A 27,556-nucleotide genomic window follows, 5' to 3' on the forward strand; every position below is an offset into this window, starting at 1 on the left:
TTTATCTATCATCTACCGTGTTTAGGCTCAACTATACATACACACAGACACAGACGTAGACATAGACACACACACATATTATGTTTAGAGTAAAATACACACCCAGGCATACATACCCATGGTAATGCTGTTACCCTGGGGATAGTTCTACAAGGGCTTCAAATCATTGCTTAATGTCTAAGGGTAGTAAAGGCTGTATTAGGATCTCGGTCTTTGTCCTGAACATGCAGTAATGAAACTTATATAACTCTCAAGTTTAAGAAATTTAGTGCTCCAGTCAACCATAAAAACCTATTTGTGGGCGTTGAAGCATCTGACTGTATTTAAGAAGCGTTTGTCAAATTATTACTACTGCTTTCACGGTTGTCACCGCATTCTGCTGAGGGCGGGCGGTGAATGAGGAGGGTGAGTGCAGCAGAGGGAGACTGAGGGCACGTCGTGGTCGCCTCGGAGCCCTCTCTCTGCCCAGCGCGACCATTGAAGCCAGGCCATGGACACATCAGTCACAGCACTCCCCAGGTGAAGGCGACAGCCAGTCTTTGCTGTGGGCATCGTGACACATCCCATGGGCATCGCTGGGCTGGGCAGGCAGGGCATAGGGTACATGCTTTGCCCTACCAAGCGAGGCTGTCCTGGCTAGAGAACTCCAGGCCCGGCTGTGAACATCATTGCCAAGGATGCAGTGCAGGTGGTGCCAGCTCAGGGCACCCTGCCTCCACCAGCAGGTGACCCAGGTCCAGACCCAGGTCCAGGTGTTCATGGTTTAGACTCCTCTAGAGGAGAGGGGTGATCTTGCGTCATCTTGCAAGGGTCGGGGTTGCAGGTGTTTCGAGCCCCGATGCAGGAGGCTCAGGAAGAGGCCTTTAGAAACCCACAGATGTCTCCCAGAGAGCTGGGCTGGTGTGCTGACATCAGCGGTCCACGCAGCCTGGGTTGGGAGCCGGCTCTGCCCATGCTGTGCTGAGCAGCTTGGGGGCATCACCTCTTCATCCCGGCCTCGACTCTACCCCAGCGAGCCCAGGAGGTTGACACTCAAGACTTGAGAGCTCCCACCTGCATCTCCCCTTGCTGTTGGGGAGGTAACCTCCCTGCGGTTATTGCATTTTACATCGTTCTCTGCCCCCCTCCCCCACCCCGCCTGCCCAGCGCTCCGGAACCTGCCTCCCTGTAGACAAGCCATGTGGCACGGGGGTCGAGAGCTCTGATCTGAGAGTCAAGCAGACGAGAGTCTGAATCCCAGCTCAGGAAGATGGGTTCCATGAAAGTGCCCATCTCTCAGGGCTGCGTGAGGATGCAGGTGATCAGGAGCACCAGCCAAGCCCGGCAAGTAGAGGGTCTTGTGAGGAGGAGCCCCAAGAACCCTTAGACGGGGGCCAGAGCAGCCGCTCTGATGGCCTTGGGGCTTCCCCACAGATGTTTCCCTCTGTTGTATTCAGATCAGGTAACAATGGGCCCGCTGTTCTGGGAGGGGCCTGGGGTGGTCCCTCAGATCCCAGCAGCTTGAGCCCACTGGGAGGGCAGACGCTTCCCTGGCTGGACGTCTCGACGATGGACAGGGATCTCAGTGACGGTGACAGTAAGTACAGCCTGTCTGGGCGAGGGGCGCCCGCCTCCATGGGTGGCTGAGCTGAAATCTCCCCGCTGCCCTCAGCGCTGTCTTGGTTCTGCGTCTGTGCTGCTAGAGCATCCCTTCCTTCCTTCCTTCCTTTCACATGTAAAGCCCGTATGCAGCCTGCAGGCTGTTCTTCCGTTAGGTGCCTCGGGGCAGTGGAAAAGGAAGGTAGAAAACCAAGGTGAGGACTTTCCTCCCTAACCACGTAACACTGTCCAAATCTTAGATTCTCTATCCTTCCTTTCTCCGATTGATAGTCACCCCTCCCCCGCCCAAGCCAAATGTGAACCTGGACATCAGGATTCTTATTCCAGTCAGAGTTGCATGAGTTCTTAGGTGAGGTTAATTTTTCTTTTTTCTTTTTTTTGCGGTACGTGGGTCTCTCACTGTTGTGGCCTCTCCCGTTGCGGAGCACAGGCTCCGGACGCGCAGGCTCAGCGGCCATGTCTCACGGGCCCAGCCGCTCTGCGGCGTGGGGGATCTTCCCGGACCGGGGCACGAACCCGTGTCCCCTGCATCGGCAGGCGGACTCTCAACCACTGCGCCACCAGGGAAGCCCAGATGAGGTTAATTTTAAAGCAATGTCAGTGAAAGGTCTTTACGCACGATCTCCCTCTAGCAAAAAGCTCACTTGTTCATTACTGCTCAGGAAACATAGTCCAGGTGACCCCATCTTGTCATTAGTGGGACAGAAATACAATGGAATCTAAGAACTAATTAAAGAGATGAAGAAGGAAGTGGTATTTTAAGAAGAAATGTGCTGTGTTTTAAAACAAGAAAGTTGGAGAGTGAGTTTGGAATGGACAACGTGGGGAGTATCAGGTTGGGAATTGGCAGGCTAGGGTTCAAGTCCTAGCCCTGCTGTGAGTTGGCTCTGTGATCTTGGTCAAGTCACTTAACCTCTCTGAGCTTCAGTTTCCCCATCTGTAAAAGGAGATTGGTCAGGAGTTCTTAATTTGAGGACCATGAAGGTGAAGGCAAAATACTGGAGTCCTTAATTTGAGGACCATGAAGGTGAAGGCAAAATACTGTATGTGGGCTTTGTGGGGGGGGGGGGGGGGGGGGGGGGAAGGCGTCCACAACTTTCACTTGAATCCCAGAGAGGCCCGTGACACTAGTACATTTTCAGAGTTACCAAACTTGGTGATTTTGAAGGTCCTTTGCAGGCCCAACACTTTTTCCTGCCCTTAATGCTGGTGTCTCTGAGTTTTAAGCCTCAGAGCTGCAGTGGGATATGAAATGAACCCATGCTAATCTGAGAGAGCTCAGCTTAAATTTTGTTGGAGTCCTTTTTCATATTGAAGTGAGAGACTGTACCTAGATATTTTAGCATGTATTTGAGGAGGACCGACTCTGATCTCTGATATATTGGAAATTGTGTATCCATAGTCTTATTCTGATAAGCTTCTACTAACAGTCGAATGCAGTCTTTCCTCTTAAAAAATACTGCTCATAGCATTCTTTCAGTTTATTCTTGGAGTTTGTTGTAGTAGACATGGGTTATGTCAGATCTGCATTCAAATCCAAGCTCTGCCTCCTAGTTGCTGGGTGACTTCGCCTAAGTCACTTGACCTCTCTGAGCTTTATTTCCCCCAATAAAAATAGAGATGGTGTCATCTTGCAGAACTGGTAAAAGATTAATTGGATGTAAAGTGCCTAATATATCACTTAGCCCAGAGTAGGCATGGAGTAAATGTTGACTCTATAGAATTATCAGATTGTGTCCCCGAGAGCTTTAAAATTAAACTGCTATTAATGGAAAATATTACCACCGTGGTGTTTCTGTTTTGGCATCAAGCTTTTTGGTAAGCAAGGTAAGAGGAAGGTGAACTCTTTTTAGTTCCCTTAAAATTCTAAAACCTCTGATTCTGCCGTATGGTCACCCTATGTGCTGGTTTCCAACATAATCAAACCTCAGGCCGGCATTTAGGGCCTACTGCAAGGTGTGAGATTGTCCAGAAAGTTTTTAGAAACAAGATTGACGAAATCTGAAACTAAGTAAAGTTTTCTTCTGGTTTCAGAAAGGGAGGCTGCTATGGGACTTCTGTAATTTATTTATTCATTTTTAAAGCTTTTTCTTTCTTTTTTTTTTTTTTTTTTTTTTTTTTTTTTTTTTTTTTTTTTTGCGGTACGCGGGCCTCTCACTGTTGCAGAGCACAGGCTCCAGACGCGCAGGCTCAGCCGCTCCGTGGCATGTGGGATCTTCCCAGACGGGGGCACGAACCCGTGTCCCCTGCATCGGCAGGCAGACTCTCAACCACTGCGCCACCAGGGAAGCCCTCTTTCTTTTTTTAAAAAAATAAATTTATTTTATTTATTGTTTATTTTTGACTGCATTGGGTCGTCGTTGCTGTGTGCAGGCTTTCTCTAGTTGCAGTGAGCAGGGGCTACTCTTCGTTGTGGTGCGCGGGCTTCTCATTGCGGTGGCTTCTGTTGCAGAGCTCGGGCTCTAGGCTCACAGGCTTCCGTAGTTGTGGCGTATGGGCTTCAGTAGTTGCGGTGTGTGGGCTTCAGTAGTTGTGGCACAAAAGGTCGATAGTTGTGGCTCACGGGCTCTAGAGCACAGGCTCAGTAGTTGTGGCACACGGGCTTAGTTGCTCCACGGCATGTGGGATCTTCCTGGACCAGGGCTTGAACGCGTGTCCCCTGCATTGGCAGGTGGATTCTTAACCACTGCGCCACCAGGGAAGCCTGACTTCTGTAATTTAAATGTCCCTTCTTAAGTGAGAGATGGTTGTCCACTTTAGCCAGTTGAGTTACCCTTCCCAGTCACTAAAGTGTTGTCCCCTTAGTTTTTGAGTCTACAGTGTGGGGAAACTTCAGAGAGAGAATATCTTCCTCCAGTGACATAGTTTGGTACCAAAGTAGGCATGGATGGGGACATTCTGGGTGTTGCATCCACTTGGAAGTCACTTTCAGCACCACCTCTGTCGGATTTCAGTGCTTTAACAATGATTAATCAGGGGCAAGAGACATGCACTCCTTTGATCACCTGAAATCAAGGAAATGGCATTTTAAAAAGAGAAAGATAGGGCTTCCCTGGTGGCGCAGTGGTTGAGAATCCGCCTGCCGATGCAGGGGATGTGGGTTCGTGCCCCCGTCCGGGAGGATCCCACATGCCACGGAGCGGCTGGGCCCATGAGCCATGGCCGCTGAGCCTGTGCGTCCGGAGCCTGTGCTCCGCAACTGGAGAGGCCACAACAGTGAGAGGCCCGCGTACCAACAAAAAAAAAAAAAAAGAGAAAGATAAGGGGGTTATCCACGAATTGTGCCTTTCTCCACCAGAAAAGTTCCTTCCTATACAAAAGAAAAATAGCTGGCGTCTGGTGAGCAGAAACACGACCTGGGTGGCACTTTGCAGAGCTCTCTCGGCAACCACTTGACGTGTGTGCCTGGAGCACTGGGGTATTCACCCGAGACCTTGGGGCTTGGAGTCAGGCTTTGAGTTCTAAGTACTGTTTCTGTCTCTGCTATGCGCCTGTGAGCTTTTGCTGTCTCAAATCACATCCCTGAGCCTCATCTCGTCCTTCTACTAAATGGGGAAAATAGTGGTTGTCATGAGGTGCAAGAGAGATCATGGAGCGTCCCTCACCGAGGCAGTGGGCGAATTAGGGGGCAGTGGTCCAGCTGGACGGCCACCCTGGAACTCAGCCCAACACTGTGGAAACGGTGACGCGGCTGGTGGCCCCCTTCGGAGCACCCCACGCTGGGCGCCACACAATGTCCCGTGACGTCTGCATTCCTGTTGTGCCCACTGAGATCTGCCCAGGAAATGACGTGTCTGCCCGTGCTTCAGCCTGGAGGCCTTTATTTTTGTCCACACCATAATGGGGAGTTTAATTTAGCTCTGATGAGTTGCCAGAGGTCATTGTGGCTCCCAGTTGATGGATGGAGCTCTGAGTGCCCCACCTCTCATTCTTCCCGTCTTCCTGCACTGTTGTTGGGTTTCCAGCAGGACAGAGCAGCCACGTGGCGTCTTCTTGTCTGGGGGAGTACTGATGCCCCAGCGGAGACAAGACTTCCGGGCAGGCGGGGGCCCTCCCAGGGGAGGGGGCTGTGATGGCCTTGCCTTTCTTTCCACGCTTGACATTTTCACTCTTGTGCACTGGCTTAAAGGGGCACCAGGAAAGAGGAAGACCCGCCCTCCTTGGTCCAAGGCACTGACTGAACATTTATTACATGCCAGGCTTGGGGCTGAGAGCTGTATACACATTGTCTCGTTAGGTGGGCCCTAATACCACCCGCTCTCTTTCCCAGCTGGAGGAGTTGAGTGCTGGGAGGATGAGTGTCTGGCACAGTGCCATGTGTTACCTGGCTCAGAAGGCAGCATATCAGAGCCCAGGTTCCTAAACACAATGCCCAGGGATTCTGAGTGCAGTCACCCCCATCCCCACCCTGGCTACAGTCCAACCCTGCCCCTCACGTTTAATTCTTTTAACTGCACTAACAGACACTGCATGGACCCTGCCCCAGACAGGTTCAAATTCCAGCCGCCACCTTCCGGATCCCCCTCAGAGCCACCCCGCACAGGTGGGTGTCAGGTCAGGGTGGGCAAAATACGCCTCATGGACCAAAGCTGACCCACCGCCTGTTTTGTACTTTAATTGGAACCAGCCACACTTGTCTATAGCTACTTTCAGGGTGCTATGGCCGAGGTAACTAAGACAGACTGTACAGCCCGTAGTCTGAACTGTTTACCACCTGGCTATTTGTAGAAAATGTTTGCTGATCCCTGGGTCCCTGGTGGGCAGAGTAGCAGAGCATGCTAATAAACTTATTAGAAGCGAAACAATATTGAGAACCAAGGTTCGAGGAATAATTCCGGGGGAAATCTCATCCCGGGGATTTCAGGACACATTGGCAGGCGTTGCAGCTTTACATCGCACTCGCGTGCGTCCCAGGGCTCTCACCTGCTTCTTGGCAGAATCATTTGCTTACAAAGATAAGCAAGGTACTCTATATTCACAAACGTTCTTCTATTCCAGCTTCCTTTGGAAGTTTCCTGCAAGGAGACAGAACCTTAGAGACGCATATGTAGTGCTTATTATCAGAGGACAAGTGCACCCCTCATGGGAGAGGGGTGGTAGAGCAGGGTTGTTTATTTGTTTCAATGACACCGCCTCCTCCCTCACCGTCCTCGGCCATGAATGCCAGAATCTCAGGCTTCTTCACCGTCCAACGTCTTGTCTCTACTTCCAGATAGCCTAAGCTGTTCCGGTTTTGAACAAGATCTACTTATTCTTCTGGCCTCTGCTTTTATTAAACTCTAAAGAACAGGACATAATATCTTTATTTTTTTGTAGTGATAAAGAGCTATAGGTTTTAGAGAGCTGCAGAAAGCAGGAGGATCTCGGAGATGAGGTCGATCAGCTGGAAGTTTGACCCAAGTGGCCTTCAGTGACTTAATGTAGAGAGAATCCCCTTCCACTGACCGTTTATCAGCTCACTTTTTAAAGTCAACTTCCTATGGTCAACTGGCCACTAGAAAGACACAGTTGAGGGATCCTTGTCCCCCAGCCTGGGGACTTCACGGAACAGGTTTGACAGGTGGCCCACTGGGCTGGAACTGGAGCAAGGAGCCTCTGGCCTGCTCTAACTCCAGCGCTGTGCACCCTAGGAGTACTGGAGTAACCTCTCTGAGGCTCAGACTCCTCGTGTCAAGTGGAGCTAGACGCCCTGCCTTCCACAGGTGGGATGGTGGGGTGAGGCATCAGGTGTGGGAGGTGCTTCGTGAGTAGTCCTGAGTTTCCAGGAGCCAGTTCTAATATTATGCTTTCCTACTTGGAGTCTCAGTCCCTATGTATAGATGTCACAACCTGACAGATCGAGATGAGGTTTTAAAAACAGTTATATAATCAGTGCTTCTTCCATAGGGTTTGCCTTGTAAAAAGTACTTGGAAAAGGACACCAGCTTTGGAGAGAGAAGAACCTTGGTTTGAATCCAACTCTATCACTCACTGGCTGGGCGATCTTGCGCGAGTCACATTGGTAGAATACGGTTGTGCTGGTGTGTGAGTCTGGGTCATCCAAGAAGCGGACACCAAGATGGCCTGAGACATGCCAGACGTCCCTTGGAGACCTGTGAAGGGAAAGGGGGGAGAGGGGGCCGGCGTAGGCAGAGACTGTCTTTGGACCACAGTGTAGGTCAGACACCTGTGAGAGGAGAGGGGGCAGCAGGGGAGCCTGAGACCCTGGTGTGCCTCCAAGAAAGTCTTGCGTGGGTCTGTGGAGAGTCTCAGAGTAAAGACTGCCTGATGGAGGAAGCTGCGTGACCTACTGTCCCACATCCCAGTGCCTTAAAACAACAACCACTTTAATATATTTCATGATTTTGTGGGTCAGAAATTTCAACAGGGCTCAGGTGGGTGCTCCATGTGTAACTGATTAGGGTCTGTGTTGGTTCAAGCTTCTGTAACAAAGATACTGTAGACTGGGTTGGCTTAAACAACAAGCATTTATTTCTAACAGTGCTGGAGGCTGGGAAGTCCAAGGTCAGGGCATCAGCAGACCCGGCATCTGGTGAGGGCCCACTTCTGGCTTGTAGACAGCTGCCTTCTCACTGGGTGCTCACATAGTAGAGAGAGCGAGAGGGCCCTAGCCTCTTTCTCTTCTTATAAGGACCTCGATCCCATCATGGGCTCCATCCGTAAGACCTCATTTAAACCGAATCCCCTCCCAAGGGCTTCCCTGGTGGTGCAGGGGTTAAGAATCCGCCTGCCATTGCAGGGGACACGGGTTCGAGCCCTGATCTGGGAAGATCCCATATGCCGCAGAGCAACTAAGCCCGTGCACCACAACTACTGAGCCTGCACTCTGGAGCCCGCGAGCCACAACCACTGAGCCTGCATGCCACAACTACTGGAGCCCACACACCTAGAGCCTGTGCTCCGCAACCAGAGGAGCTGCCGCAATGAGAAGCCCTCGCACCGCAACAGAGAGTAGCCCCTGCTCGCCACAACTAGGGAAAGCCCAAGTGCAGCAATGAAGACCCAGCACAGCCAGAAACAAACAAATAAATAAATAAATATATTTTTTTAATATGTTAAAAAAAAAACCCCAAACCCAGCTCTCCTGGGGCTGTGGGTTTCAACATAGGAATTTGGGGGGATGCAGACATGCAGTCCATGAAGGGGTCCCTCAGTCTATTCAGCAGGCAGCTGCTCTGGACTGGAGGGTCCAAGATGGCTTTGTTCATATTCCTGGTGGCTCGGCAGGGTGGCTGGAAGGCCAGGCTCCACTGGGCCCCTCCCCACGTAGTCTCAGGGCATTTGCTCGTGGCCTCTCCAGTGGGAGAGTCTAATGTCTTACCTGACAGCTCAGGCATCAAGAGGGACGGCTTCAGGAGGCCAGAAGGAGGAGCTGCAGTCTCTTCTTTGCTTGCCGTGTTCCCCTGGTGAAGCGGTCACAAGCCTGCCCGGGTTCAAGGGGAGAAAACGGAGACCTGTCTGTTGATGAGAGGAGCAGCAGTGTGCCCATCTGTTATTCGGTGTCTGTCTCCTAGGGCTGGGGAATGTGATACTGTTTATACCGCACCTGTCCCGCTGACTAGCACAGGGTAGGTGCCCAGCAGATAGGAGCTGCCCTTCCGAATGTTTGTCTCATTATTACCGCTGCTACTGTCATACCCCCAACCCCATTGCTGGCCGCCCTACAAATATGTTGTGTCGTGAGGGGGCCGGAGTGAGACGGACTGAAACCGTGAGCCTTTTTACGATGCACCTGCCCTCACCCGTCCGGTAGCTGACAGGAGTCGCCTTCGACCCCCTCCTCCCCGAGGCTTGGCACTGCCCGTTCTTCCCCAGGTGTGATGGACCTCAGCTTCAAGGCCGAGAGTCCTCTGGCGCCCCCGGCTGAACTCCTGGAGAGGCTGCCCAGCTGTGACTGCCTTCTTCAAGGGGACAGTGAGTCTGTGTCCCTGGGGGCTTGGGTCCCGCAGCTTCTTCCTGGGGCTTATGCTGTTGTGCGGGCATCTCTGGAACAGGCTGGGCTGGGAGAGCTCCCCTGTCCCCTGGGGGCCCTGGGAAGCCCCTTGTCGCCATTGGGAGGGAATGGGAGGATGGGGCATAGGCCCTGTGTCCATGGACATTCTGTGACCACGTCCATCTCCACTTACGACCAGGATGCTGCCAGTCTTGGAACCCAGGATGCCAGATATTCTTCCCACCTTCGGAGGCCCCGGGGAGGCCCCAGGAACAAAGGTGCTGGTCTTCGTTTCTGGAACACAGGTGAGCCCTGGCAGCCCCCACGGAGCCATTGCGTGGGATCACGCGAGATGATCCTCAGGTCACCTTTGTCCCCCGATAGCCCTCCTCGGGGATCTCAGGGGCCACAGATTTCAACCCAGACAGTGCATCAGGACTCCAGACCCAGTGGATCAGAGTCTCCAGGGATGGAGCCTGGGAGTGTGTATTTTTCCAAGCTCTTCAGGTTGTTTGGCTACCAAGCCAGGGTTGAAAACTCTAGTCTAGATCAGGGGTTGCAAACTACGGCCCCCGGGCCAGATCCAGCTCACTGCCTCTTTTTGTCTATCAGGTTTTATTGGCACACGACCATGTGTTTTTGTTTCCTTACTGTCTGTGGCTGCTTTTACACCGTGACAGAGGAGCTGAGTGGTGACACAGAGGCCACGTGGCCCACAAAGCCTAAAGTATTTCCTATCTCGCCCTTTACCGAAAGTCCGCCTGCTTGGAGGACTCGGGGCAGATCTCCGGCTGTCCGGCCAGCTTTGTGCAGACAGGAGGAGCCGTGCCCATGCTGGGTCCAGGGTGGCCGTGTCCTGCCCTCGAGGGTGCCTTCCTGGTGCTTCTGGCCCCGCTGCTGCCTGGACCACCTCCCTTCTCCTCCCTGGCCGCCCTCCCTGCGTGCCTGCAGACGCCCCTTCTTCTGTGGAGTCGTCCCGGCCACTGCTGCGCCCACGCCCTCCATCTGCTGTGCACTGTCTGTGGGCACACGGGCCCCTCTGTGCGCTGGGCCGGGGGTGTCGGCGACACAGCGTGTGTTGGTGAGGGCTTACATTTGGAGGCAGGCTGCCGTGGAGAAGAATGTGAAGATGGGGGGCAGGGCGGAGGAAGGGGCCTCAGCTCATGGCGGTGGCGGGAAGGCTTTGCCGAGGAGGGACAGGGCAGTTGGGCCTCAGGGGAGTCTTCCAGGAGGAGGAGAGGTGTCCTGAGAGGGGGCTGAGAAAGGGTCCTTCCTAGTCTGCCCTCCCAGCCTGCACCACTGCCGTCCAGCGGGCTCACGGCGGGTCTCTGTGGGCGCCACTGTCAGAAGGTTCTCGGCTGGGGTCTTCCCCTGAGCGTTAACTCACAACTCCTCTGGCTGAAGTCAGGGTCCCAGAGGGCAGGAACCTCGTCTAGTCCTAACTCTGGTTCCTCCTAGCTGTGTGACATCTTCTCTGGACCTCAGTTTTCCTTATCTGTAAAGTGGCATAATTCATCTTTCAGTTTTTTGTTTCTGTTTTTTCATTTGAGTTCTAAGACCCCATCAGCCCTTCTCCGCAGCTCCAGACCTCAGCTAAAGTGGTTTTGCTGTCCTCTAGAAGGACCTGCCACTTTCCCACTGGGCATCTGTTCACACAGTTCCTGATGCCGGAGATGCGCTCACCAGCTGGATGCCCGAGGGCTCTACCACTGCTGTGGACACGGCCGGGGGACCCCTGTCTCCGGGCCTTAGTTTCCATCGGCACAGTGAGGGGGCTGGCTGGCCTGGGTGAGCCCGCAGGCTCTCCCCAGACCCACCGCCCCTCTGCTCGGTCCCCACCAGAGTCCCCGTGGTGACAGAGGAGGTGGCCCGGGAAGCCCTCCTCAGCTTTGTGGACTCCAAGTGCTGCTACGGCAGTGCGGCCGCCGGTGACCTCGTCATCCTGGAGCTGAAGCAGCAGGTCCTGCGCAGGGTGAGGGCTGGCCGGAGGGCGCCTGGCGAGGCCGGGGAGAAAGGAGTCTTGGGGAACAGTGCGTGTGAATAGCGGTGACATTGTAGTGAGTTATAATGCAAGGAATCTTGGTTGTCAATCACCAGAGAACAGCTCGAATGCCCTAGGCGTCATGGATAGCGCATTACCTATATGTCTTACCGAATCCTCATAGCTACCCTTCATGGTAGGTATCATCGTCACCAGTTAGGAGGAATTGGACATTTAGAGAGGTGGAGTTACTTGCCCCCAAACATGCAGCTGGAAGTGACCGAACTGGGATTCAAACACCGGTTTGCTGGCACCAAAGCCCTGTTTTTAAAGACACAACTTACCTGCTTCTTGGAGGGGTGGGCTAGAAAGGGCCGTCTCCTCCCCTGATCCCAGCTCCCTCTGCCTCCCCCAAGTTTCATCTGTGCCCGGGGTATTTATTCATCACCCCCAAGCCTGAGGCTTCAGGGAGGTCCTGTGCTTGGTACCAAGACCACACAAGGTGACCCCACCTTTGTCACCTTCTGCCTTGACAGGGACAAGTTTAAGTTCACATTTCCTAGTGTCACTGGCATAGCCGTCCCCTGGAGGGCACACAGTCACAGAAATCAGCCTCACAAGGAGTGGTCAGAGCAGGGATTTGAGGTACGAGTTCTCTGTGTAGCTGTGTGACCTTGGGAAAGTCACCTGACCTCTCTGAGCATCCCTTTCCTCACGTGGAAAAGGAGGAGCCAGGCGTTGTCCGAGACCCTGTGGATGAGGATCAAGAAGGAGGATCTCGACCTCAGGCAGATACATTCCCCCAGGGGTGCTCGGAGTGACTGATTCCAGCAGCCTCCATCTGTCAGAGGGCAATTTTTGCTTCAAAACTTGCCTCATAGGGCTTCCCTGGTGGCGCAGTGGTTGAGAGTCCGCCTGCCGATGCAGGGGACACGGGTTCGTGCCCCAGTCCGGGAAGGTCCCACATGCCGCGGAGCGGCTGGGCCCGTGAGCCATGGCCGCTGAGCCTGCGCGTCCGGAGCCTGTGCTCCGCAACGGGAGAGGCCACAACAGTGAGAGGCCTGTGTACCGCAAAAAAAAAAAAAAAAGAAAGAAAGAAAAAGTTGCCTCATAGACCATTTCTGTGTATAAAGAAATTATACACGTTATACTGAAGGTGCCCTGTGGTGTGTCTGTCAGGGGAGATTTCCCGGGGCTAAATGACCCCCTGCAGATATGTCCCAGGGCATCTGCGACACGAGTCCTCGCTGCTGCCAGCCTGTTCTGAGCAGCCCTCGGGCGCTGGCCATGCTTGGGAACTTCTGTTCTCCCTGCTGAGCCCAGGGGTGGGGAGCTTCATCCTTTCTCATGAGGCTCTGTCTTCCTAAGGACACGAGTGTGAACACACTATTTTTCCTTTGTAGTATCGACTAGAAACCTTCAGTGAATCCAGGATAAGTGAATGGACTTTTCAGCCCTTTACCAGTAAGTGAGTTGTCTGAAATCAGTTTAATTCGGAGTAAATATGGCAGGGATTGGTGGAGAATGTCAGGACTTGGCTTAGCCACCAACCCCGAGGAAGATGTTCTGCTGCTCGGAGCCTCAGTTTCCCATCCCCCATAAAAAGGGAGGGTGGCCTTTCCTCCTGGAGACCTTCCAGGGCTGACGTTAGCAGACGCTTCCTGTCCAGGAAGTGGCTTGCAGGAGGTCCTGCAAAAGTCTAGTGTCTGCGTTTGGCCACAGGCTGGTGCTGCCACACGGGGCCAGACTGCAAAGGCAGCCACAGAGCTCGGGCGTCTACCTGCCTCCTGGGCCACCCCCAGCACCTCCCCGAGTCTCTAGATCCCCACCCCGTTCAGTGTGCCATGCCACCTCTGCTGAACCCCCTAGAGGCTTAAGGCTCTCTTTGTGGGAAGCTCTGTGCCCTACCTGTTTTCTGGTTCATCCTTCGAGACTTAGCTCAAGGGTCCCCTCTTTTATGAAGCCTTTGAGGATTTCTTCCCTGCTGTCCCCTCCCCAGCAGAACGAGTCAGTCTTCTGAGTTTTTCAGAACGCCTTATGCAGCTCTTGTCCAAAGCACTTACCATGCCATATTCTGTCGTATCGTGATGTAGTCTCTCTCCTTGAATGGAGGAGGAGAAAGGAGATGGTGGGGATGGTGACAGTAGTGGTGACAGTCCTGGTTTATTGATCCCTTGGCATGTACCAGCCCTGGGCTAAGCTTTGGTATGCCTTCTGCTGTTCAGTTTTACTACCGTTCTCCATGGTAGGTGCCACCGTTATCCCTGGTTAGAGAGGAGAGGATTGCAGGGCAGAGAGGTGTATATAGGTGGAGGAGCTGGTGTCCAGTTCCACAGCCATGAAGTACGAGAAGCAGGAGTCAGCCGGGTCTGTTCAGCTCCGACGCTTCGCTGCTTACCCACAGGCTCTAAGGGGACCCTTACCTACCAGTCCCTCGGCCCCAGGTTCCAGCTTAACGCCTGGCACCAGGTGGAGGCTCTGTACTATTTGGTGAATAAATGAAGGCTGGTCCTTGCAGCTGTTTGCTGCTCTTTGAACAGCCCCTTTCTCTGTCAGACCACTCCGTGGATGGGCCACAAAGAGGGCCCTCCCCCAAGCTTTGGGACATCAAGGTCCAGGTTCCCCCGATGTTTCAGGAAGATACCAGGAAGTTCCAAGTCCCTCACTCATCGTTGGTCAAGGTAATGTGTTCATGGGAGTCTCTGCCCTTCTCTCGGAGCTGGTTTTCCGGGCACCGTAGTTTCTTCAAACTTTATCCTTTTAAAAAGGAAACCCAAAATCCAGGCTGGTGGTTTATTCCTTGCCCATCAAATAAGCAGAATTCTAAGAAAACCCAGCGTATGGGATGTAGTACCATACGAAATTCCGTGCAAATTAGGGAGCGTTCACATAGCAACAGGATGGTACGAAATTGTCACCAGATTTAAATAGCGAGCATTCACATTCCTAGACCATCTGAGGGTTTTTGTCTTTTTTATTTTTTTGACCTGTTGGGAAACAGCTGAATGAAACATATAAAATAAAATTAAAGCATCACTGGGATTTTTTTTTATGGAAGTCATTAGGGGAGTAGAATTTGACATCCACGCTGTTTTACAGAAATATAATCAGGACAGGTAGTGAGGGTAACCTAATGTGTTACAAAACCACAGCTGAGATGTTTTATGTTATGTGCTCATCTAATTGCCTTGTTTTCACTTTAGAGCTTGATTCAAGTGTGTCATTTTACCCTCTGAGTTTTCATAGCATCATAAGACGAAGAGGACTTTGAGAGATCAAGAAAGTGTTTCATTCTGTTCTCCAGGGTGGAAAAGCTGTTTTGATTCTAGCCATTGAATTTCAGTAGCTCGCTTGCTGCCTTTTGCAAAAACACCCTCTGTTTTTTTATGGCTTCTATTCCCAAAGACCACTTTAGCCACCTAATGGGCAAAGGATGCTGGCTTTTGTGGTTTAGCCTGGGAGTGTGAGTTAGGACATGGCAGTCGGAGACCTGGTCTCCCCGTCTTAGCATCCAGGACCGACTGGGTCAAGGCTCCGAGGAGATGGTAATGTGATCTCCTTGGCTTGGTGTTCAAGGCCCTTTGGAAGCCTAGTCACAAATGGTCATCTTCCCACCACGGCCTGAACTGTTATACCTCGACGTGGGATGCTGACATTATGGGGGTGGGGTTGGTGAAATCAGGAGCTGCTGGTACTTGGAAAACCAGATCAAGGAGAGCGTTCACTCTCAGGAATGCCACAAATGCCACGGGCATGGGCGCTACAAGTGCAGCAGCTGCCACGGGGCCGGCACGGTGAGTCACGTGGCCGTTGGTGAGTACGTGATGTGGAGCAGGGCCATGTGGGGATGGAGGGCTGGGCTGGCAGCCTGGGGCTCCCTGCGCCAACAGTGGGCCCTCCGACAAGTCGTCCTCCCTCTCCGGGCCTCCATCTTCCTACCTGTAAAATGGGAATGTTGGAGTGGGTGGTCTCTATTGGCCTTATTTCACTTTGATGGTTTATGATTTTCATTCTTCTCTCCTTTTCTCCTCCACCTACAAACATTTACTGAGTACCTGCTGGGTGCAGGAGGACTGAGACTGGGGGTCCTTCTCACAGGGACCCTCTGTCCGAGGGGCAGACTGGCAAGTGACCAGCACTTGTAGTGCAGGGGCCAGTGCCGGCCGAGAAGTGAAGTTCAGGGCCTTTGAGGGACACAATAGACTCGGGCCTTGGATTAGCTTCCTGGGGCTGCCGTAATAAATGACCACAAACTGGGTGGCTTAAGGCAACAAATTTATTCCCCTAAGAGTTCTGGAGGCTGGATGTCCAATACCAAGGTGTCAGCAGGGTTAAGAGCCATCTCTTGCCTTCCTCCTGGCTTCTGGCAGCGGCTGGCAGTCCTTGGCTTATGGCTGCCTCACCCCCATCTCTGCCTCCCTGTTGCTTCCTGGTTTCTCTGTGTGTGTCTCTGTCTCCTCACGGGCTTCCCATAGGGATACGAGTCATTGGATGTAGGGCCCACCCTTCTGCAGTATGACCTCACCTTTACTAATTACATCTGCAAAAATGAGTTCCAAATAAGGTCACGTTCTGAGGTTCTGGAAGATGTAAATCCGGGCGGGGACGACCACGTATACTATTCAGCCCCGCGCGGGCCCCTCAGCACCAGCCAGGCCCTCGTGGCCTCAGCGTTCTTTGCAGGATCCTCTAGGCTACTAGCCTGACCGGCAGTAAGTCCACGCCCCTCACGTGTTCTCAGCTCTCCCCACCTCCTCGCTTGTGCCTAACCCCTTGGACACACACTGACCACTTGCTGCAGTAAACCAGCCTCCGCTGTCCTCTCTCTGCCCACGCGCCCTTGCCCCCACCTTCCGCCTGCTGCGTGCTCGTCCCTCTACCCGCTCCGCACCCACCGTGGGGCTCCGCGGCGGCTGCACCTGCTCTGTGTCCTCCGATGGCCTTTGCTGGCGGCCTTTGCTGCTCCCTCCCGCCCCTCCTCCTCCTACCCCCTTGTCCCTCAGGCTTTCCCTGGAATGTCTCCGGAGCGCACCCCAAGCCCGCTGTGAGGGCATAGCCTGGTCCATCTCTGGGGGCTTCTCCAGCACCAGAGAGGGCCAGCTTGCCCCTCTCCCCCAGCCCCGGCCGTGGCTGTTTGGTCAGGGGACGGTCCCAAGGGTCATGGGGTTGAGAGAAGAGCAGGAGAGGCTGAGGTCTCAGGAGAAACAGGGATGTGAGGATGCAGAGTCTCTGAAGCTACAACTGGAGGGGTCCAAAGATTACACTGCAGTTTACAGACAAGGGGCGAGGCCCAGGGAGAGCAAGTAGGGAAGTGACAGCTTGGGGAAGGTCACAGGCTGGCTTGGAGCCAGGTCTCAGGTTGCCCTTTGCCTGCTCCCCGGGAGGCGGGTGAGGGCTGAGGCCACGTGTGTCCGCAGGTGCGGTGCCCCTCATGCAGCCGGGCCAAGCGCAGAGCCAGGCCCGCCCGGCGGTGTCAGATGTGCTCGGGGTCCGGCAGGCAGAGGTGAGACGGGGCTCCCCGGCCCCGAGCTGAGTGCTCTCACGGGCGTTCTTGCTTTTTACTGCCTGCCCTCAGGAAGGCAAGCGGGTGCACTGTCTTGTCACCCCTGCGTCCCCAGAGCTCTGGGCATTGTAGGTGCCCTGTCACCTCAGTGAGTGTTTCTCGAGACCAAGTGGAGCCCATCAAGCAATCTGTGGGTCGGGGGCGGGGGGAGGTACGAGGGTCTGCAGGGAGGAAGGGAGGCTGTGGGTTAAGAGAGGAGACGGCTTCGTGCTCACGTGGAGGGGAAGTGAATACAGAAGAGCACCCAAGGTGAGATTCTTCTCTCTCTGAGGATCCGGGCCCGGGCAAACCCTTATGTATAACCCATTGCAGGGACTAAATGGAGGAAGAGTGAAGGAAGGTTGGTTGATTGACTAAACAAAGTGCCTGTTCACAGGGCTTTGCAAACAGTGGGTTGCTACCTTTTGGGCTTGACGTCCTTTCATGTATTTATAAATCTTTAAAGGGAAACAAGAAACCGTGAGGAGTGAAACTCTTCAAAGTTGTGTTGGGTTAATGATACCTGTGGCTCATCCAGGCCCAGGCCATCCTTCTAACAAGCCAGATGGCAAAGCTTTGGTGGACCTGCCACCTGTGGTTGGTAAAGGAGCTCTTTGATTTGGAAAGAAACTTAGATTTCTTTCACTTACAAGTAAAAGAGCTCCAGTTCAAACTGGCTTTAGCAAAAGAGTAAATTTATAGGCCCATGTAATGGAAAAGTCAAGGAATAGATTTCTGGGATGACTTCAGGTACAGCTGGATCCAGGTGCTTAAACAATGTCACCAGGAATCTGCCTCTGTCCCATGTTGGCTTCATCCTCAGGCAGGCTGTCTCCTGTGGTGGCAGAGGAGGCCACCAGCAGCTCCAAGCTTGGTGACCTCAGTGGAAAAGGATGGCCCTTTCCTGATAGTTCCAGCAAAAGTTGTGGGGTGGATCTCAGTGCACTCACCTGGGTCATGTGTCAATCTCTGTATCAGCCACTATTGCCAGAGAGATGGAATGCTCTGTTTGGCCAGGCTGAGGTCCCAAGCTGGTCATAGAAGGGATGGGGGCAAGCCCACAAACCATGTCTCCAAAGGGAGATCGGGGCACTGCTACGAGGAGCGGGAGGTCTAGGTGGTGGGCACGTGGAAGCAATCCGTGCCCACCACAGTGCACCTCTATGAGGAAGGACGTGAGGCAGGGGCCTCCGGAGCCGCTGGGACACCACGACCATCTGAGTGGTACTGATGGGGCCCCTCTCAGATGCAGCACATGCTCAGGGAGGGGGAACAAGACCTGCGCCACCTGCAAGGGCGAGAAGAAACTGCTGCACTTCCTCCAGCTGGTCATCGTGTGGTACGTGGCACCTCTCAATGCCATGGCCTGGCGGGGTGGCCGGGGGGGACGTGGCCTGGATTGGTTTCTGCAGAGAAGCTCCACTTGGTTGGGGCTTTCACAGTGCAGGGACCTGCTGGGAGAGACGGAATCCCAGGGTCCTAAGGCCCCACATCAGGGAAGCTCCCACGCATTAAGGGTTTCTCCTATCGGGTACCTTGCTAGAACAGAACTGTCTGTACTTTACTAGTTTTCCATCTTACGCGTGAGAATGCTGAGGCCCAGAGAGGCTAAAGCCCTTTCCCAAGGTCCCACCGGTAGCACGGCAAGCCGTCCAGCCCCTATCTGCCTGATTCCAAACCCAGGTTCTTAACCCGACCCCCGGGCTGTGTCTCTCATCCTCTTCACTTCCAGGAAGAACAGCCTGTTTGAGTTTGTGTCTGAGCACCAGCTGGACTGCCCTGGGGACCTGCTTGCTAAAGCCAGAGGAGAGACGCTCTTTAAGGATGAAAACACGATGGTAAGGAGGGCTTTGCTACCGCCCTAAACGGAGCTGGGTCCCTCCTCCACCTGTGAGGCCGGGTCTTCTGGTTCTGCAGGCGATGCATTCGTTCAGAAAGGCTGGGTGGGGACAGAGGCTGCTGGGACCCCATGGGGCAGTTTCTGTCTTGAACTTTACATATTCAACCCTCCTTTCTTCCCCTGTTCATTTTCTCTCCCTCTTTTCCTCCCTCCTTCCCTTGGACAAATCTTGAGACCCTCCTCCTATACCAGGCACCATCCTAGGCCATGGAGATACCACAAAACAGAATCTCTGCCCTCCGATCTCACAGTCGGTGAGGGACAGGGTAATAAGAGCATTTTCACCACACTGTCAGCCATTGAGAAATACACAAGGGAGGCAGAGAGACAGGAAGGGGCAGGGTGTCGGTCGTGGAGAGCAGTGCAGTGGGGGAGTGGATGGTGTGACAGGGTGTCCAGCAGAGGAAGCAGCACGACAGAGGCCTCGAGGAGCGGCAGAGGGCAGGGGGCTGGAGGGCAGCGAGCTGGGCGGAGCAAGGAGCTAAGACATGACAGGTGCCAGCAGCCAGATCAGGGAGGGTCTTGTACACTAGCAGTTGGCAAATTCCGGCCCTTGGCCTGCTTTTATAAATAAAGTTTTATTGGAGCACAGCCCACTTGTTTATGTATTGTCTGTGGCTGCTATCGTGCTTCGAGGGCAGAGTTGAGTAGTCGAGACAGAGACCCTATGGCCTTCAAACGTGAGTATTTACTCTGGCCCTTTACAGAAAAGATCTGTGGCTCCCTGCTGTTGGCCTGGGAAGGGAATTTGGCCTTTATGGGACATCCTCAGACAGTTTTCTTTGGTTTTGCTTTCTTCCCTTTCTTCTTCCCACCCTTCCTTCCTTCTTTTTTTTTTTTTTAACAGTATGTAGCTGTTTCAGATTGGCTTATTAGTTTCAGGTGTATATCATGATTTGCTATTTGTATATTACTGTGAAATCATCACCACAATAAATCCAGTTCACGTCCATCACCACACAGTTAAAATGGTTTTTCTTGTGATGAGACATTTTTATGAGCTACTCTCAGCAACTTTCAAATATCCAATCCAGTATTATCAACTGTAGTTACCATTCTGTAGCTCACACTCCCAAGACTTATTTATCTCATAATTGGAAGTTTGTACCAATTGACCCCCTTTCACCCCTTTTGCCCACCCCTCCAATCCCCATCTCTGGAAACCATCAATCTGTTCTCTGTATCTAGGAGTTTGTGTTTAATTCCACATGTAAGTGAGATCATAGGGTGTGTATCTTTCTCTGACTTATCTCACTTAACATAATGCCCTCTTCCTTCCATGTTGTTGAAAATGGCAGGAATTCCTTCTTTATGGCTTCATAATAGTCCTCAGCTTCCTTTCTTTGCCCCAATCACTAGGCTCTCTAAAGGCTCACTTCAGGCATCACCCCTCTAGGAAGCCCTGCGCCCAATCCTCGCCTGAGTTAGGCAGCAGGGAAGGCGCGCCGGGTGGGCGGGTAGTCTGTCTACGGCCCTCGTTTATTGGCTGGAGTTCCCGACGCTATAAGGTGGATGATCAATGGTCCTCTTGGGTTTAACAAGCCCCACCCATCCCGCTCGCCCCTGGCCCGGGCCCGTCCCTTTCTGGCCTCGTGCTCCCATCAGCCCGCCAAGGCTCCAGGTGCTGAGGCTCCGGGTCAGGTGGTCTGCGTCTCCCCCCAGGTGTACCCCATCGTGGACTTCCCCCTGCGGGAAATGTCTCTGGCCTCCCAGCGGGGTATCGCCGAGCACAGCGCTGCGCTGGCCTCCCGAGCCCGCGTCCTGCAGCAGGTGAGCTGAGGGGGGGTGGGGTGGGGACCGGGGCTGGTGGAAGGTGAGGTGCCGGGTCTGCTGGGGCTCCAGGACACTGTCCCCGTGGACGTAAAGGAGGGAACGGGCCCGTCCCTTTGTGGGGAGGTTCCTTCTTGAGAGTGGCAGGGCAGAAGGAAGGGGGGGAGGGGTGGAGCCCCACTCGGAGGAGCACAGAGGTACTAGGCACTGACGTGGGGCCAGAGCGACCGGAGGTCAGAGAGCAGGGCTGGTCAGACATAAGGCCACGGGGAGAAGTTTGGACTGTTATATCCTGCGAGCGACAGGGAGCTTACAGGGTTTCACGCAGGAATGTGGCTCAGTGTCGTTTCGATTCTCACCCCCCACCCCCCCCACCCCCGGTTTTCAGGGAAGGGGAGGGAAAGCTCGAGATATAGGGTGCAAGGCAAGTTTGGAACCCAGCGTCCGGCCCCTCGGGGCACTTCCCAAATCCCAGGCCCCCAAGGGCAGGGCTGACGGCCCGCGCTGCTGTGCGGCTCTTATCCTGCTGGCCACTAGGTGGCGATGGTGCCCGTCGCGTCCACGGGAGCCGCGGTGGGCGGGGCGTGTGCGGCAGGCGACGGGGGTAAAGGAAACGGAGATGGAAGATGGGGCGGGGGGTTGGCAAGGGAAAGCCCAGCGCCTGAGCTCCGTGAGGGCTCTGTCGGGGGTCCGAGTCTTACAAACTGGGCGCAGATCCTGGCTCTTCCACGTCCCAGAGTGGTCCCGGGCCAGCTACAAACGCCTTCCTGAAGTTCAGTTTCTCACCCGTGAAAAAGAGGTATTACTACCGCCTCAGAGGGCTTGGTAGGGATGAGATCATTTGCTTTAAGTGCGTGGGACCTGGTGCTCAAAATGTCCCTGTGCCTTCCGTTCCCTTTGCAATGAGTATTCCGCTTCTCGTCCTGCACGATTACCCTGTTTGCAGGAGAGAAAAGGATGCATTTAATTTAAAATTAATAATGACCGTCTTGGAGCTGGAATGCACCTCAGAGAGGATGAAACGGGGGCACTGCAAACTGAAAGGCCTGGGTTGGGGGTGCTGTGGGTAGGAGGCCCCCTTATCCAAAGGGCCCCACCTCCCCTCAGCTCTGTGCAGTGCAGGGGCAGAGATTTCAGACCTTCTGAAATACACATTTTTACATGAAATCTTCCAGTTTTTCAATATTGAAAGCAAAATTTAAAAAATGCTAAGAGCACTGTATGGGCTGCTGGGCCAGCTTTGGCCTGTGGGCATCCTCGGCTACCCCTGGTCTAGTCCAAACCCATGACTTTGCCGATAAATCAGAGGAAGCCCAGACAGTGGAAGTAATTTAGGCGAGGTCACACAGCTTTTCAGTGGAAGAGCCCGGGAGTAGAACTCAGATTTCCCAACTCCAAGGGAAATGTTATTATCTGCTGCACTCAAGGCACACAAGCGACTCTGAAAGCCAGCGTAGGTTTGCAGGGCTATCAGCCGGACGAGGCAGCGCCCTTTTCGCCTGGCAGACACTGCAGGGCAAGTCACTTCCCAGGTTATGTCCTGCTTCCCAGCTCTGGCACATAGTCATGGCTCCTGGCCCTTCCATTCACGGGCCTCGATGTCCTCATCTGTAAAATGGGCGCGGTTGGACCTTACCTTGGGTTGGGCTCTGCAGAAGCAGCTCTGAGATGAGGATCCGTGTGCAAGTCATTTTTTGTTTGTTTTATTTTTTATCAATTTATTTTATTTTTGGCTGCTTTGGGTCTTTGCGGTGCGCGGGCTTCTCATTGCGGTGGCTTCTCGTTGTGGAGCATGGGCTCTAGGTATGTGGGCTTCAGTAGTTGTGGCATATGGGCTCAGTAGTTGTGGCTCATGAGCTCTAGAGCACAGGCTCAGAGCTTAGTTGCTCCACGGTGAGTGGGATCTTCCTGGACCAGCGCTCGAACCTGTGTCCCCTGCATTGGCAGGTGGCTTCCTAACCACTGTGCCACCAGGGAAGCCCAAGACATATGTTAAGGAAGGGCTCCCAGGGGAAACAGGTAAAGGGGTGGGGGAGCCGGAACAGGAAGAGGGTCAGACAAGGGGGCGGTGAGGGTAGTGGCGCTCTGAGTGTCAGCCATACCTCAGCGGCTGTTTGCCTGGAGCTGGCGTTTATTCTTCAGCCCCATCCACGGAGGACCCCAGCCCGGTCTCTAAGGGGCCTTGCTCCTGCAGCCCTGGTACAGTCTGGTGGGCATTACAGTGAAGACCGCCCAGTAGTGAGCTGTGTACTGTAGGACTACTGTAGGACTGGCCGGAGGACAAGGCATGATTGCAGCAGCTTCCGGACACAGGTGCTTCTCCTGGAACGTTTCTGCTGCCGAGGCTGACAATTTTGAGTCCTTTGTGGACCCTTCATTTGGCAGAGGGGCAGTGACTGACCAAGATCACACTGCGTGTTGGCGGCAGGCCTGCGTCTAGACCCTGGGGCTCCTGGGCTTTCCCTGATGGCACAGCCCCGTCTCAGGTGACACAAGCCATCTGTGGACCAGACCTGGAGCAGGGAGGGGTGCACCAGGGGCAGACGTGCATGTTTCTTTAAAAGGGAACGTAAAGGGAGGAGAGGCCACTTCTGTGACTCTTTGTCCTAAATTGTCCTCGGGCCCAGGATCTACAGACAAAGGTTCATGCCGATATTTTGTTCAGGGTTGGGAAGTTAGCGAGTAGAATCCAGTGAGGGGCCAGCTGTCACACGCGGGGCCCCGGCCCCTCCTCTCAGACCTGGAATCTGCTCATCCCAGGGGCACAGTCAAGGGGTACCAGCAGATATACGTCCGATTACGAGATGACCGCTGGATGGCCGTTGATGTCCTGGCCAACCTGTGGTCTCCAACCTGGAGACCTTTAGAATCCAAATGGAGGCACGTGGGGTGGGGCTGCTGTGGTTTTGCTCTGTGTCGGGTGGTAGAAGAGTTTGGAAACAAGAGTGGTCTGACTCGCGGCCCAGGCTTTCTGAGCAGAGGTTGGCTCCCCTCCCTTCTTGCCCCGTGGTTCTCCTGTACCAACATGGCAAGAGGGATCGTCTACCTTTTCTTCCCGTAGTTATCCCCCTTGGAGGCCGCTCTCCGGCACACGGAGAAAACTCAGTCTCATTTGGTTTTCTCAACAACTCCATGATACAGAAGTTTTTGTACCCATTTCACAGATGAGGAAACGGAGGCCCAGAGAGAGGAAGTGGGAGGTCACGCAGACGGCTTCATGGGAGGTGCACGCCCTGACCCTGAGTCCCCCGCCTCCTGCTACAGTGTCACTCCCTCTGCCACCCCTCCAACCCGTACCTCCCAGCGTAGGGAGCCCTCTGCTCAGCATCCTCTCCCGGCCTGTTCCCCACTTTCCCCAGGGGCCTCAGGACCATCATCTCCCACGAGAGGACTTGGGCTCTTTTCCCAAGGAGGGGATCTTCCTGTAAGTAGGAGGCTCTGACCCTGGGCCAAGCACACCACCTCCCTCTGGGGTTGGGGTCCCCACATCCGAGTCTGGGACAGGGGAGCAGCTTGTGCACAAGAACTTAGGGTTTGGGCACCGAGCCTGGCCCACGGTACGTCCCGAGAAAGCTTTGCTGGGGCTGAGGAGTCACTTTGCTCTGTGGGTTACACCCGTAGTTTTCCGTAACAAATCAGTGCCAAAGCCAATGACCTGGGTGTGTCAGCAGGAGTCAGTGTCAGCTCCCAGGCGGCAGGGCATTCTGTTCACTGTCCCGTGATTTTGGAAGATTGTTGAGTAAGTGCTCAGAGAAGGGGCCAGAGAACGAGGGATTTAGGACCCCTCTGCAGGGGGGAGTGAGTGCCCCGGGCTCTCAAGTAGACAGGGATGCCAGGGAGGAGATTTGAGCCTGAAATAGGTCCAGCCAGGAGGTGGGGTTTGACCTGGATGATCTTGCAAGCTTGAAATTCCATGGGCCTCAGTTTCCCCATGTGTGATAGGAGGGGAAAACTTGAGAAAGACTTTTCTCAAAGGAGGGTTGGGGCTTCCCTGGTGGCGCAGTGGTTGAGAGTCCGCCTGCCGATGCAGGGGACAGGGTTCGTGCCCCGGTCCGGGAGGATCCCACATGCCGCGGAGCGGCTGGGCGCGTGAGCCATGGCCGCTGAGCCTGCGCGTCCGGAGCCTGTGCTCCACAACGGGAGAGGCCACAACAGTGAGAGGCCCGTGTACCGCCAAAAAAAAAAAAAAAGGAGGGTTGATGCAAAACTCTGGTGCAGGGAGGGAAGCGTCTGAGAAAATAGCCTGAAGCAGCCCACCAAACTTTGGAATTTCTTTGGTGTCAACATTTTGTCTTAAAATTTAATTCAAATTGCATAATACATTCCCTAATATCTCCATGGTTGTTTTAATAGAAACATTTTTAAAATGACTTTGTCCTCCACTTTTCTCCACTCTACTCTGCCCACCCTCCCATCTAAAAATTACCACTTCTGGAAGATGTCCTGTTCGGCTGGTGGATTGCCATACATCCTGCAACTCCCCTGGGGATTGCCTGTGGGGGGGCCCCCCCCCGCTTCATGAAACTTAGAATGAGGTGGTGGTTAAAGATGAGAAGTCGGTTTGGGCCAGAGCTTAGGGTATGTGAAGGAGCGTAGTAAGAGATACCTCTAGGAGGCAGGTTGGAGCCAAAACACCAAGTCCAGAGCCTGAACTTCATTCCACAGGTAGTAGGGAGCTACTGAAGGTTCTTGAGCAGGTGAGTGACTTGAACAGAACCCTGAGGTTTTTCTTGGCCAATTGTTTCCTCAGCGCCAGACCATTGAACTGGTCCCCCTCACGGAAGTTCGTTACTGGTACCAAGGAAAGACTTACGTCTACTACATCTACGGCACCGACCACAAAGTGTACGTGGTGGATTACCCCGAGAGGTACTGCTGTGGCTGCACCATCATCTGACATCGCACATCTGCCCCCAGAGCCCGCCACTCACGTTTGCCCAGGAGATTGGCCGAGGTCTCTGAGTTGACTCACGGTTGGCTCCTCTGGACAATTGCATGCAAACCCTGGTGTGTCCTTCCAGAGAATTCAGCTCCTCTGTCAAGCTACAAGTCCTTCTGGAGCCCATCTGGCGGACTCTATCACGTGTCTAACCTACAAGAATTCATCTACACACATTGCTTTAGGAGAAATAACTTAAGCAGTGGGGGCTTTGCCTCTGGCCTGTGAACTAAAGCCCTGATTGAGCGTGGGGTTGATTTTACTTTTCCCTCGGTCAGTCTCAGTTCTGGTGTGTCTCTGCTAGTCTGGGCCTTTTGTGGAGCTGAGTGATTCTGAAATGTTGAAAGATAGACAGAAATTCGCTGCCTCTTATGCACACCAAATAGTGCACTTAGGCAAAAATGTACACCATTTTACTCCTCATTCTGTGGGCCAGGAATTCAGACATAGCCGTGGTGGGATGGCTTATCTCTGTTCCATGACGTCTGGTGCCTCACCTGGAAGTATCAGAGGCTGGGGTGGCTCAAGGGCAGGGGCGCTGAAATCATCTGAAGGCCGGTTCACCCAGATACCTGGTGGTCGATGGCGGCTTTCGGCTGGAACACCTACATGTGGCCTCCCCATGCGGCGTGGGCTTCCTCACAGCATGGCGGCTCTCAGGGTAAGCACCCCACATGTGTGCCCCAATTAAAGAGACAGAGATCTGTTCCCAGACTGGAGAACAAACCCGCTGTGTTGGATAGACCAAGGGTCTGTATGCTAATCTCTAACATGGTGCCTGTGCATGGGTAGATTTTAGAGAGTGGTTTTGGATATATGCCGGTTCTTACATCACGTGCTGACCTTGGAACCTGAGCACCGAGTAGAAGGTGACCTGGATGTCCTGTGTACCCAGTCCCAGGCAGGAACTCCCACCTGGTGCAGTGAGGCTGGGTGGGTGGAGGGGACACCCTGCACACTGAAGGCCCGGTTAGCTTTGGAGGGGTGGTTCGGGGGCTGCGTGAGCCACCGTGTACCTGATTGTGAGTAACCGGATGTCCCTGTCATCTTACAATGCCTGCCCCCACCCGGAAGGGGAGTGCTACACCCCAGGAGGGCCAGTCCGTACCCTCTTGATCCCCAAGCTCCTGCTGGCCTGCAGCCCTCGTCCCCCATAGGGTAGAAGCACGTGGACATAAGAGGCCTGGTTGGGGGAGGCTCAGGTGGGGGAGGGGTGGTCTGAGGCCATTCCCCTGGGGCCTCGTACAAATGGAGGGGACGGTTTTTGGCTGTTGCCATCATTGGTGGACGGAGCCCAGGAAAGCAGAGCATCCCACAGTGCTCGGGGACATCAGCGCAGTGCAGTGGCATTCCACGTGCTGCATGGCTGGCAGATGCCCCGCTGACACTCATGGAGAAATTACTTCTACAAGCTCTCATCGGTTATTACTTAATGCAGTGCGGGTTTTTATTTGGTGTTCGCCTCTGTTCTTTGATTTTCTGGTGTGTCTTGTTTGAAACGGCTTCTGATCCTCTCCCTTCTCTCAAGTACAAACTTGGAACTCTGACGCCTTCATTGGGGTTCCACGGGCCGCTGTGCTTGAGCCTCACAGATTGAAATACATGTATTAAAACACTGCTTTCTTCTTATTTCTCCTTTATGTTTCCGTTTGGGCATTAAATTGCTTTTTTAAAATGGTCTGTAAGTGGGTTACGTCTAAATGTCATTTTAGGGTAAAAAGGGAGCCTCACGTATGTTCGGGTGGAGGCCACGTGGCCTGTACACGCTGTTGGCATGTGAACTGGACCCAGCAAGAAAATCTGGCTGGAATAAAGTGGGTCATGGGGACACTGTTCTAATTGAGCCTCAGTGAGCCACCAGCCATAGGGCCCCTGGTGGTTCTGGTGGTTCT

At 53.8% G+C, this 27,556-nt stretch overlaps 1 protein-coding gene across 3 annotated transcripts in view; it reads left to right on the forward strand.

The window, feature by feature from the left end:
• The window catches only part of SSUH2 (ssu-2 homolog), an 82,833-nt gene extending 55,777 nt beyond the window's left edge, over positions 1-27,056 (forward strand). Inside the window, exons 1-12 of one of the 3 annotated variants that reach the window (XM_032650053.1) lie at positions 202-1,576; positions 9,415-9,513; positions 9,732-9,837; positions 11,375-11,504; positions 12,917-12,977; positions 14,070-14,194; positions 15,245-15,307; positions 16,931-17,016; positions 18,302-18,394; positions 18,788-18,893; positions 20,618-20,725; positions 25,476-27,056. In XM_032650053.1, the coding sequence (XP_032505944.1) occupies positions 1,414-1,576; positions 9,415-9,513; positions 9,732-9,837; positions 11,375-11,504; positions 12,917-12,977; positions 14,070-14,194; positions 15,245-15,307; positions 16,931-17,016; positions 18,302-18,394; positions 18,788-18,893; positions 20,618-20,725; positions 25,476-25,622 (1,287 nt within the window). In that variant the 5' untranslated portion in view covers positions 202-1,413 and the 3' untranslated portion in view covers positions 25,623-27,056. Of the gene's footprint in view, positions 1-201; positions 1,577-9,414; positions 9,514-9,731; positions 9,838-11,374; positions 11,505-12,916; positions 12,978-14,069; positions 14,195-15,244; positions 15,308-16,930; positions 17,017-18,301; positions 18,395-18,787; positions 18,894-20,617; positions 20,726-25,475 lie in introns of those variants that run through there. The other 2 variants (XM_032650055.1, XM_032650054.1) reach the window with 2 other exon arrangements.
• The last annotated feature ends 500 nt before the right edge of the window (positions 27,057-27,556 follow it).

The sequence above is a fragment of the Phocoena sinus genome, chromosome 11 (genome assembly GCF_008692025.1).
Source record: "Phocoena sinus isolate mPhoSin1 chromosome 11, mPhoSin1.pri, whole genome shotgun sequence".
NCBI classification, from domain to species: domain Eukaryota; kingdom Metazoa; phylum Chordata; class Mammalia; order Artiodactyla; family Phocoenidae; genus Phocoena; species Phocoena sinus.